The sequence below is a fragment of the Nicotiana tomentosiformis genome, chromosome 8 (genome assembly GCF_000390325.3).
Source record: "Nicotiana tomentosiformis chromosome 8, ASM39032v3, whole genome shotgun sequence".
NCBI lineage: Eukaryota > Viridiplantae > Streptophyta > Magnoliopsida > Solanales > Solanaceae > Nicotiana > Nicotiana tomentosiformis.
In genome coordinates, this window is record NC_090819.1 from 3,354,954 (window position 1) to 3,368,346 (window position 13,393).

The 13,393-nt window shown below is 33.4% G+C and overlaps 1 protein-coding gene across 2 annotated transcripts; it reads left to right on the forward strand.

Annotated features, from left to right (window-relative positions):
• The first annotated feature begins 1,141 nt into the window (after window positions 1-1,141).
• Window positions 1,142-7,841, forward strand: LOC104111143 (polyadenylate-binding protein-interacting protein 8-like). Of its 2 annotated transcripts, none has more exons than XM_009620763.4 (10): window positions 1,142-1,660; window positions 2,886-2,996; window positions 3,080-3,124; window positions 4,501-4,573; window positions 4,658-4,770; window positions 4,909-4,968; window positions 5,156-5,203; window positions 5,287-5,355; window positions 6,762-6,823; window positions 7,572-7,841. In XM_009620763.4, exons 1-10 carry the CDS (start codon window positions 1,418-1,420, stop codon window positions 7,627-7,629), a joined length of 882 nt encoding a protein of 293 aa, XP_009619058.1. In that variant the 5' UTR covers window positions 1,142-1,417; the 3' UTR covers window positions 7,630-7,841. The 2 variants fall into 2 exon arrangements, with proteins under 2 accessions (XP_009619058.1, XP_009619057.1); XM_009620762.4 differs by having other exon boundaries at window positions 1,272-1,660; window positions 4,498-4,573.
• The last annotated feature ends 5,552 nt before the right edge of the window (window positions 7,842-13,393 follow it).

Sequence of the window (13,393 nt, forward strand, 5' to 3'; positions counted from 1 at the left end):
TAACATTAACTTCTATTGCGTAAAATGAGAATGACTTTTGTTGCTGGATCTTTATTTGTAAAATCACGCATTATGTTATTTTTCATGATAAAATGATAATTATAAATAGAAATATACATTAAATATTAATTATAATTGAGCAATAAAGTTTAAGTTAAAATACATGTCTATGTACTTATGAATTTGATGCATATATCAGTTTTAAGGGTATCCCAGTACACAAAGTATTTCGCAGTCACGCACGGAACGGGGAATGATCGACATCTACACTAATACAAACATTAGTGAACAAGAATTTTCTCCAAGGTTGTTAAAACTTGAAAGAAATAAAAAAATTCTCCGACAAATGGTATTCAATATATGTTAATATTATATATCTTTAAAACCTAATATTTTACCTCTATATACAATGTAATTTTTTTACAAGAGTGTAGCTTCGCTTCTGCTTCCACAGCTCGAACGCGTGACTCATAGGTCAAATGAACATAACTTTATCGTGCTCCACGAATCCCCTTCTCGTATATCAATTTTACAGCTTGTTTGGATGGTTGTTATGTATCAATTCATAATGTATCATATAATAGTGTATTGTATTGTATTGTTATTATTTTAATATATATATATATATATATATATATATATATATATATATATATATATATATATATATATATATATATAATATTTGAATAGATTGTATTGTTTGCCGTCGTTTCATGATATCATGCACTAATAATTTGAAAAATAAACTTACAATATTATGAAGAAAAAGTAAGGTACTAGGTAAAATTATTATAAAAAAGGTAGGATAAAAAATAAAATAAAATTATTTAATAATAAGGAAGGGCGAGATGAGACAAAAAAATAAGATAACGATGCGACCACACCAAATCGATCGTTCCACAAAATGACACTTTTCATCGTTACATAACAACGATTTTAATAATATAATATAATAAAATTTAAATAACAATCTAAATAAATATTGTATTTAAAAATCAAACAAACTTTTAGATAAACACAATATACCTCGGTATGCGTAACACAATACGCGACTAAAAACGCACGCACTGTTCTCCTCTTTTCCAAACACAGAAAACAAAACAAAATAAAGAGTCGCAAAAGGCCAAAGCCCAAAGCCACTTGTTGTTTTTCTAATAAACCACGCCACCAAAACCCATTTTAAGCTTATTCTCTTCTCTTCAATTTCTCATTCATCACCCAACTTTTCTTCTATTTCTCACATTTATTTTCCCCAAATGGGTCTGTTTCAATAACACGCATTTTGCTCTAAAATAACAAATTCCCTATATTGAATCACATAAAGATTAGATTTTTGCAGAAAAATCAAGAATTCTTAATTTTTGTTCGTTTTTCTTGTTAAAGTTTTGAGTTTTGTTTTTTGGGTTTTGTTTCAATGGCTACTGGTACACAAGGGTCTGATGAGATAGCAGTGATTAAGGACTCTGATTTAATCACAAATTCAAAATCAGAATATGAAATGCAGAATATTGTTCATATGTTGAATAAACTCAAGTTGAATCCACAGGCTAAGGAATTTGTTCCTTCTTCATATAATAATCGTGATCAGATGTTTTTCAATAATTTTGTTACAGCTCACAAGTCTCTGGGAGGTGATGGTTTCAGAAATAACCAAAGGGTATATCTTTAATTTTTCTAATTCTTGTTATTTTTCATTGATTAATTTTATTGTTTTGGTCTGTTTTAACTTTTAAAGTCCTATTCATGACTGAGCAATTATTAGTTGGAGCATTTCACTTAGCAAAATTGGAATTGCCATACTGGTTTAGTCTGTTTTAACTTCTTTTTTTGATCCATGTCGATTTTTGTCATAATCTGTGGTTTCTAGCTATATTGCGCGGATTCTCTGAAAATGTGGCCGGGTGTGTGTCGAATCCTTCAAAAGTAGTGCATTTTTGGAGGATCCGATATGGGTGCAGCATCATATTTGGAGAGTCTGCGCAACATAGGTTTCTAGTAAAGATTTTATCTTTTAAGATTTATCTCTGTGTGTACACATTAATGTGTGGGCGTAATAGTTGGAATTGAAGGAGATTTAGCTTAACTGCTATTTTTATACTTGTTTGAGAAATCTCCACATTTACTTGGTAAGCTTTTTTTTTTTTTCTTTTTTTTTTGGGATATTTCATATATTTTGGGGAACAATTGATTCTGTGAGCGTTAAATAATCAGTTTCCAGATTAAGTTATTGCGATGATCCTTATGCTTTTTGGCATTTTTTCATTTATCAAGGGCTGCTAATTGAACAGAATGTAGAAGCCGGGGTTTCACAACTATAAGGGAAACGTGGAACGTGTAAAGGTTTAAAACTGTCAAGAATGAATTGATGATTGTTGGTCTATTAATAGGTCATTTTGGACATTCCATTTGTTAAAAAAAGAAAATTGATATTAAGTTAATTGAACGGGATTCAATTACTTTGGTTTGTCAGTTTAATTGCTGGTCCTTAGCTGGTTTAAATGGATGAGTACCGCCGGATCATTGCATTGAACGACGTGGAATTTGTCATTTCAATCTGAACGTGCACGTGCGCCATGCGCCGTGCGCGTGCTAGTTGTTGCATTTCATTATGTTGGTCGTTTAGTGATGCTAAACAGAACTCTTTCCCTATGTGGAAGAGACATTAGCGGTTAATTTGTCATTTCATATACGCGGAATAAATGTTTGGTCCGATCATTTTAATTTTGCTTACCTCTTAAATGAGAAAGTGCATAATAGCCCAGTGGCGACGGTGCTACTAGTGGAGAACCGGTTATATATTATACCTCCTTGACTTTTTTCAACTTACTACAGCTTCGTGTAACTTAATATGTGATCTTGTCTTTCACTTTCTTTTTTTACAGAGGGGGAACAACTTTAACCAGGGCAGAAGAAGAATGAACAGTAGATCTTTTAGAGCTCAAAGAGAAGATAGCATTAGGCGAACAGTCTATGTTTCTGACATTGATATTAATGTATGTAAGGATGGATGGCTATTGGATTTTGTATGATTTTTTGTATTAAAATTTATGTTTGCCTTGTACCTTATCAAATATAGGTCACGGAGGAGCAGCTTGCTGCGCTATTTAGTGCCTATGGACAAGTAAGTCACTATGCCCTTCTGAACATTGGTCTGAATCATCATTTTAGATATTTGAGTTCTTGTGTGTATGCTTCTTTTAATAACTTAAGAAACCAAGAAACAAGTAATTCCCTTCCTTTTCCGTTCATTTGGGATAAAGATGCACTAGTTCGTGCTAGCTTGGACTACATACATGACTGTTGTAAATAACTACTCTAACTGCTCCCACCCCCTTATTAGTTTTAGGTATTTTTGTATTTCACCGAAAAAAATATGTCCCTCATTCTCCGGCAAATATACAGTCTCCATTTAGCAAATACCCCCTCCGCCCTAGTTTATGCGGCACTCTTTCCTTTTTAGTCGGTCCCAAGAAGAATGTCATCTTTCTTTATTTAGAAATAATTTATACTTATAATTCCTATTTTGCCCTTAATGAATTGTTTTACAGTCTCATATTTGTGTGGTTTGTTTTAGACCACAAGTTTCAAAAGTCTTCCTTTCTTTCTTAAACTCCATGCAAAGTCAAACACCGCCATATAAATTGGGACGGAGAGACTGGCAACTTGCACGCAAATAAGAAGTATGCGTCACTTGCCCTCATTCCTCATGCTTATCAGTGTTTAGTACATGGATTTATATATGCCAAGACTTAGACCTTTCAAATAAGCCCCCTATTGTTCCGATAGAGGAAACTCTGGTTGTAGGTTCTTGTTGTCTCCTAACTTCCATAAGCAGACACAAGAGTCTGTCGGTAGCTTGGTCTATGATGTGGGACCTGTATGATTAGAAGCGGAGCTAAGATTTTTAGTTTATGGGTTCTAGATTCTAGAAAAGATAGCTTTTTGGGTTCTGGATGAATTATTTATACATATGTGAATTTTTTAATACAAATACAGGGTCTGAGCTAAATCTACCGGGTTGTGCCGAACCCGCTAGTTAAAGGCTAGCTCCGCCCCTCTGTATGATACTTGATTTCTAGTGGGCGTAGCATTTTTTCCTTAAAAATGCTTCACCCAGTTGGCTCTAAACGTCATGCTTCATCCTTTCAAGGTGCCTTTACTGAGAATTGACATTTCCCTGCACTTATTTCAACAATTCACAATTTGGGCTGAAAATCTGTCAGAAGTTTGATAGGTGTGGAAGGGCATATATTTAATATGTTTGTGTTGGGCTGTAAAGTGTGGGTAAAGGTTGCATGAAATGATCATGATGTTTAATTGTTTATGTTCCTGTTTGTCATCTTAATCTGCTAAGTTCTGTGCCGTGTGTGATGACTTAATTAGAATGTTTCCAGAAGTAGACTGACTTCATTAACTACTTTCAGAGAAAACTTGATGTGTTACTCTATTAAAGAGTGTAACAGTATTTGTTTCCATCTTGGTTGTGCTTATTAGCAGGTCGTTGACTGTCGAGTTTGCGGTGATCCCCACTCCCGTCTTCGCTTTGCTTTTGTGGAGTTCGCTGATGAATGTAAGTAGTACATTTTGACTTGAAGTTCTTAAGATTGCTGAACATTCGAAACTAACAATGTCATATGGAATCATCTCCGAACAGATTCTGCAAGAGCTGCGCTTAGTCTTTGTGGGACAATATTAGGTTTCTCCCCACTCAAGGTCCTACCATCAAAAACTGCTATACTACCTGTAAATCCTACATTCCTTCCAAGGGTAAGCAGATCTTTGTCATTTCACTGTGCTAGTACGTGGAAAATATTACCAAAATAATTTGTTTATGGTTCTATCTCAGCCTTGTGGAATCTAGGTCAACTAATTTCTTTCTTGTCAATTGTGTTGTTTTATATACAGTCAGAGGATGAGCGCGAAATGTGCGCGAGGACAGTCTATTGCACAAATATCGATAAGATGGTACAGTGTTTCATGTTTCAAATCTTCTGAAATAGTCATGTTTTTCTTGACTGCATCTTTCTATTGGATATTCTTGGAGCTTGTGCACAAACTAGTCGTTTATTGTTTGGCTCACGGCCTCATACCTTAGTTGCTGGTTGGATTATTTTTTTCTTATTGTAGAATTGATATACTATATGCTCAACAGGTTTCTCAAGCTGATGTCAAAATCTTTTTTGAAGCAAGATGTGGTGAGGTTAGTATGATGTTCAAAAGCTCGCGGTATGATAGGGAATCTTGACTTAAGAGGTGAGATTGAATGATATTCTTCCTTTGCAGGTTTCTCGTTTGAGGCTTCTGGGGGATCAAGTGCACTCAACCCGTATAGCTTTCGTTGAATTTGTCATGGTACGTTCTTACTTATGACGTATATGCTAGCATTAAGCATCAATGACCCATTCCTACCTGCACACTTGCCTTTTGCGGTAATATACCCATGTGTGACCTGCTTAGAGAGAAATAGGTAGTTTGTGTTTTTCTAATGCTGCGAGAGTATACTGTAGGGGTGGCTGTATTTTCTGTTAAAGCCGAAAACCCGACCAAACGGAAGTCCGGTTTTTCGGTTGGCTACGATTTTGATTTTTTGAAATTTCTGTTATTCCATTTAGTTTTTGGTATATAATAAAAAAGTTTGGTTATATCGAAAACCAAAATGCTCATATTTTTATCTTGCCTGCAAAGGGCTGCAACAAACTGAGGTAGCCAACATGAGTGTTGCAAATGGTTTTAGCCTTTTAGCTGAAGCTACCAATCAGCAAATGATATCAAGATGTGATGCTTTGGACTTTGGAGGATATGGGACACCTTATCCTTCCTTACCTATCGGTTCAAACCAAACCCAGGGGCGAAGGTAGAGTACCAGTACGGGTTCGAACAATTCTGCTAGTTGTTGCTTAGACCCTATATTTGTATTAGGAAATCCGTTAATATGTGTAAATATTTAATTGTGAAGCCAATAACTAAGACGAGCTATGCATTCGGTGGTAAGTTCAGAACCCATAATCCTCAAATATTGGCTCCGCCTCTGTCCAAACCTATATTCCTCCTGCCATATCCAAAATCATTGAACCTTCTCCATATATTTAGTGAAAGGCAATCTCAAGAGAGCAGAGATAAGAGTATGTGAATATCCCTTCGCCATCACCACCATTAACCTTCCTCCAACCCTTTGTCCTCAGCTGCAATAGACTATGAAGTTGTGAACTTGGGGAAAGAAAGGGATGAAGGGATTCAGAGAGGGAGGAAAGGAGAAATGGGTTTGAGAATATTTTGCAAAAGCTAATAGTAGACCCATTGTCTGTTTCACTTGTCAAATTTTGAGGAGTTTTATAGCCGAAATAACAAGAACCTTAATTACAAAAAATCTAACTGAACCATATATGTTTCTGATAGGTTTCGGTTAGCGATCTTCTAACCCAAAATTTTCAACAACTCAATGGACACTTGGGGAGAGGATGCTCTTTGCTGTTTGGTTTGAGAGAGGTTTTACCAAATTCTTTTTTGTTTTTGGTATTTGAGGAAGTTTGGTGTGAGGAACAATATGTTTTTTGGAAACAAAAAATAAAATAAAATACATCATCAGTCTTCCAAAAAACAAAATACAAACCTCATTATTTTCAATTGTTCTGTTAGTATACTGAGATAGAAGTGGAGAAGAATAAACTGGAAATGAGTCTGGACTGTAATTTACTAAAGCAATCTCTTTAATTGTGGAGCAATGTCCGCAGACAAACTTATACTTGAAAAATGTGCAGGCCGAGAGTGCAATTTTGGCATTGGATCTTTGTGGTGAGACATTGGGCTCCCAACCTATCAGGTAAGCTTATTCAGAAGTTGCTTCAGCTTGTCTACGCTAACATTTTCCCTCAAAAATGCATTTTTTCTTTTCTTATTGCATCTTTCTACTATTGGTAGTTGTTTTCTAGAAGGTACCACAATTATGCATTTAATTACTTACCCTCAAACTGCAAGGATTATCATTCTTTCAGTCTGTTGCTTTCCACCTCTCTGTCGTCTGAAATAAAAACTACATGTAATGCTTACGTTTAAAAGGTCGCACTGCATGCTTGATGCTAGAATCTAAATCAGACAGGTATAATTTTTGGGACTGGCTGAAATGTGGGAATGTTACTAGTTGTTGGTCCCCTGTTTGCAGTCGTATTGATAATATGGCAGTCACTGGCTTTTGAGGTTATGGTTAGGTCGCAGTTAGTTAAAAACAATCATATGAATCGAAAAAGGTACTATTAATTGATAGCTCCCCTAAGTTGTAATCTAACATGTAACTAGTTTAATTTTAAAAAGATATGAGTAGACTATGCGACTAAATCTCTATCTCTATTCCAATAATTAGTACAATGTGATGGGATCTTTTGTAGAAGAAACCAACAAGCTAGGTATTTTAGAAAGATTATTGCTGGAGTTTGAAGCATGTTGGAGCCCCAAGAATATTTTGTAATCGTAGAGCTCTTTAGCTTATCAGATAGGAGTGTCTATTGAATCGAATGTATATCAAAAGTAATCCAATATATCTAAGTACGTGAACGACTTTGCAAATGTTGTAGGGTGAGTCCTTCAAAGACACCAGTTAGGCCAGAAGTTCCCCGCCCTGCAATGCATTAGGCGATGCTCGGAGCTCAAGGTCTGGAAAGAGATCAGCGCAACCCCTCCCTCTTGGAAGTCTGGAAGTCAACAAGGGAAGGCGAAAAGTATATGGTTTTGTAATTTCCATCTTCTATTTTACCTTGCCAACACCAACTCTTTAGTATTGTTGGACATGACTGTTGACCTTGCTTTTGCTAGAGTATTAATAGTAATGTCCGGCCTTTACTACAGTTAGCTTGATTAATTATATACCTTTTTTTTTTAAAATTTCAGTCATATACCCTTTTGAATCTCTTTTTTGATAATCGAGAAATCTCCGAGGTTTAAAAATCAGCAAATGATGGGCCGCCTGTTTAGACATAATGTCCCAAACCTGCCTCCCTTTCATGATTAATTGAGTAAATAAGAGTGTGTTCTGTCTAATGACTTAAGTTTGGACTGATCAAGGATTTTCAGTTTGAATTGATAACAGATCAAATTCCATGAATTTTTCTTGGAATTTGAATTGCACATAAAGTACAGAAATTTTTAGCTAGGAATATTTTTGTCCAAACTTCATTTTCAATATAAAAAATGACTATATCTCACTTATATTTCAGAGCAGTAACACTCGACTTCACAGGCCCAATAACTCTCTAATCCCCGCATTCAATAGACCCGTTATGCGATTTAACAAGAAGAATTAACCTAAATAGCCAACCCAACTGCTTACACTAAAAATAGTGGGCGGATATATGTATAATTAATGTATAATATATGTATAATAACTATGTATAATCAATGCATAATCTATGAATTCCGGCTAAGAAAAGTAAATAAAGATTCTGTCCGACTATTTGTGTAAAGATCCCTCTAAACTAAAAGCAGTGTGATTATCAAATACTAGTAGTAGATCTCTATTTAAGCAAATGATTTTGATTTAAAAACTCCTGAAAGTCAGAGGGAGGTTACCAGCTTCGTCCCATATCGGTATTGTAAAAGAGAGTAGATGAAGCAAGTATATATGTATTTGAAACATGCAAACCTTGTAGTTATTATTATTTTTTAATAGATGTGCAAAGAGCTAAAGAACGTTAAAATGGGATGGAGGGATTAGACAGACTCATGCACTGACTATTTGAAAGGTATCTCTGAAGGATCTAGTAAAAATTAATGGGCACCTCTTGACTACATTTTCCTTCCATTGATGTACTTTTTAATTACAACATTAAGTTCTAATTATATGATTATCCGTGAATAGTTTATAACTTAAATGGTCACTCAACTATATAAAATTATTTAGTAAAGTCATTTTTTTTCCGTTTGTAACCGAAAAGTCACTTAACTATGTATATATCATTCAGAAGGCCACTCAACTAAATTTCTTAAACTTTTGATTATCAAATACCTATTTTACCCTCTAAATTATTAACTTTTATCTTCTTTTTATTTTATTTTTTTGATATTATAATTTTTTCTCGTTTTAATCTACATTACAGATTTATCTATAGAACAAAAAAAAAAATTATAAAATGAAAAATTAGTTTCGTAGCATATATAACATCAGAATAATAAAATAATTGAGCATAATTTTCAAGAATATATATAATATATTTTATAAAATATACCTCTATTTTAAATAATTATTTTTATATTACGTGCATGGGATATGTAATTTATAATTTTTTATTTTCTTTCATACTTAATTGTGTAAATAAATTTTGGAGTTTTTATTGTTAATATCAAAATTATTATCACGAATAAATTATTCTAAGAGGGTAACATGTATTTGACAATTAAAAGTTCGAGAAATCTAGTTGAGTTATCTTCTGAGTGCAATACGCATAGTTAAGTGATTTTTATAGTTGAGTGACCATTTGAGTAACGAATTCCATAAAATTAACCCATTAAACAACTTTACGCGAGAAGGTTTCGGGTTTAGGAAAGCTTTCTTTTGGTTCAAAACGATTGATATCTTATCCCATCTTTTATAAGGAAAAGTTATACCAAGATTTTGGTATAAATATCCGATTTTAGATAATAACTAAATATGGGATAAATTTTAATCCCAAAATTTATATTGGGATAACCCACCTAATCCCTTGAACCAAATGGCTTAGAGTTTAACAACTTGTTTGGATGGTTGTTATCCATCGTTTTATAATGTATTGTATTGTATCGTTTTATAAATACAATATTTGGATAGATTGTATTGTTTGCTGCTGTTAAATAATATTTTACTGTTTGGTTTGACTGTATTGTACTGTACTGTAACGGATAAGTTTACTAAAGTATCCTCAATTGTTTGAATATTAAATTTATCAAGAATTACGCATAAATATAATTTAAGAAAACCCTTTTCTACTAATTTAGAAACAAATATGATTTATAACTAGATTAAGCAATTAAATTCATACAAAATTAGCAATTTTACGTCGGAGTTGGAAGCGGCAGAAGTTCTGGAAAAAAAAAAGAGAGGATGAAGACAAAGTAGGTTATAGGTAGGAGATTTGGAGTTAAAATAATTAAAAAAAAGAAGTAAAGAGTAAAATAGAATTATGGAATAATAAGTTAGGGCATAATTGAAAAGAAAAATAGGAAACAATCTCCCCACACCAAATCGGTTGTTTCAAGAAATGAGATTTTTCATTGCCCGGAACAATGAATTTGACAATACAATACAACCAATTTTAATGAAACAATTGAAACAAACATTGTTTTGGGATAACAATACAATACAATATAATATAACGAGTAACAACCATCCAAACAAGCTGTAAGATGTCTCTGTTTGAAGAGAAACTTTAGCAGGACTGCAAGTTAACAGGGGCAGCTGGAGGTCAATTTGACATAAAACTAAGAATGGAGAACTCTTACCTTTCTGGCAATGTGGCTAAAATTAGAGAAGCATTTCTGGCTTAAAGAGAAAGAAGGTTATCTTTTTTGCAATTTTATGTATTTAAAGGTTGGTCACTTATCAAAACCTGCTTCCTAACACCCCAACATATGCTAAATTTGAGGAAAGAGCAAAGGACAAATCCAGCACCTAAATTTGCCTCATACCAAATTTTGCACGTCTCTTTCCTTCTTGGATTGTTCTTGGGTACGATTCATTATTCGTGGATCAAACTCGTTTGGTAGGAGGGATAAAAGATAATTAATTCTGGGATTAAATTTGAGACGAATATATTTCGCGTTTGATTGAGATAAAATTGTGGTATAACTATTTCGGGATTGTTTATCCATATAGGAGGATGGGATAACTAATTCCGGAATAATTAATTATGAGATAACTTGTTTTCTAACCAAATTACTCTAAGTTGTTAGTTGATGTTGTAGGGCTTTACGCCATAGATTTGTCTAAAGATTTTCACGCATTTCAAAATCTCAAAGGCTCAATCCAATTGTATGATCTTAATTCACTTTTCTTATTCACTAGTACACTGTGCGCTACAACTAACAGCTCCTTTACTAGGTTGGGAAAAGATTAGCATGCTAGTGCACCATGGCCGATAAAAAGCCAGCAACTTGTTAGAAGTTAGTTTTGGCTTGCTCCTTTCCTCTTATTAGTCAGATAGTTTTTTCAACCCTATACAAGGGGCTACTTGTTCCTCGCCAGAGGCGGATTTAGGATTTAAATTCTATAAGGTCAACCTTAAGATTCTTAGTATTGAACCCATTATATTCGAAAGTTATGTGTTCATATCTGTAATTTATTATAATTTAAGTGATTTTTTGTACATAAATTTATGCTCCGTATCGAAAGTTATGCGTTCAATTGGACCCGGTGTTATAGATCTACATCCGCCCCTGCTCCTCGCCCCTATCTCTAAAGCGACTTATGCACGAAACTTGTTACCACTAAACAACGAAGGCAGGAGCAGGATGAGGGACTTGAACACTGCGTTTTATCGCTGCCAAGCTTCCGGCGGTGAGAGCACGACCACTAACAATCTCTTTAATGAATTCTTCTTTTTTTAATTAGTAGATCGCCTTTTCTTAAGGTTTTATACTATTACTCAAGTGATAGGTGAAATGCGAAAAAGTTTTTCTCAACGAATTGAAATCGTAATTTATTTGAGGAGGATTTAGTAATTGTACATAACTAGGACCTAAAAGTTCATTGTTACATGTTTACTTTACATTTTCAATTCATATAGTAATATCTTCACTGTTCATTACTCCTTAAATACAATAAAAATTAGACACCTGGCGAATCTTTCATTCGATTTCCTCTTATTAAGACCATCAAATATTTCTACAAATTATGACTTTCGTATGGACATGTGAGCAAATATATCATCTTGATTGCTCGACAATATAGCTTTGGCTCTTTTCTCTTCCTTTCTTGTTTTCAAGTTTTGGCTTCAAAAATGAGGCAAGCACAGTGAAAATGTGAATCAGACATTAAATAGCAAAGAAATATAAACATATTTTCTTTTTTCTTTTCACCAAGCTGAATTCAACTCGGGAAAAGGGCCAAATATATCCCTCTACTTTCGGATATTGTCTATATTTAACTTCTGTTATATTATTCGGTCAAATTTACCCCTACCGTTATACTATCTGGCTAAATTTACTCATACCATCAGCAAACTTTTAAAAATTACCCCTTGATCTGTTAAGTAATCTAAAATTTTCCAATTTCCTTTTATTTAAATCACTTGTTGTTTTTCTTGCTCCACTATTTTCAGAAATTACTATTGATGTGAATGCTAAAGGTATTAGACTATATAAATTATTTATGGATATTTTTAATTACCAACGCATCCACTTCTCTGCTTGTGATAATGAATTTGGACTTGATTTAAAATTTTATTTATTTTTCAACCATATACACACCATAGAATTCAGTGGGTCTATTTATTGTGTATTATATGCAATCGATCATCATGTATGTACATGTATATTCGATTATATTTTGTTATTATCTGGTTAGTATAGAGTTCAATCGACCAACTTAAAAGTGCATAATGCGTAGGCATTTGATTAAAGCAAAGTTGAATTCAACAATGTAAAGTCTCCAAGGAATTCTAATTTCTATCACTAATACTTGCGAAATCTCCATACCTTAGGTGTAATGAATTCATTAAAGTTGGGATGTTGTAAATACTTTTAAAATTTAGATAAGCTACTTAATTTAGATTCTTCAATTTACAATACTTTATTTATTAACCGTTGTATTATTTTAATATTTCTTTCTCTTATTTTTTTTTTTCAATTAAGAAAGCAGTTAAATGTCAATTATTTTAAAAATAGTGGATCAAGAAGAAGAATAAGTGACTTAATTAAAATGATTTGGGAGATTCTGGGTCACCTGATGGACTAAGGGGTGACTTTTAAAAATTTGCTGATGGTAGGAGTATTTGGCCGGATAGTATAACAGTAGGGGTAAATTTGGCTTGATCGTATAACGGAGGTTAAATATAGACAATATCCGAAAGTAATGGATATATTTGGCCCTTTTGCCATTCAACTTTCGTTTTCTTTCTTGACTCAAATCTAATAAAGAATATTACATCTCTTGTAGTTCTGAAACTGGAAACTGTGTGCTCTGCATCTTTTACATGGTACATACCGTCAGCCTGTCACCTCTATGGGCTATGGCTTCTTTATTTCTCTTCAAAAATTTTGTCCATCCACTTTTTCATTTAATGTAATATTATTCAATATTCTCTTACAAAAATGTCAAAACAAAGACATTTCATCTTTAGGAAAATATGATATATTAGCTAATATATACTCCTATATACTAAAGATAATTTTTCATACTATTAACTTTCTTTAGCTACCATATACATAA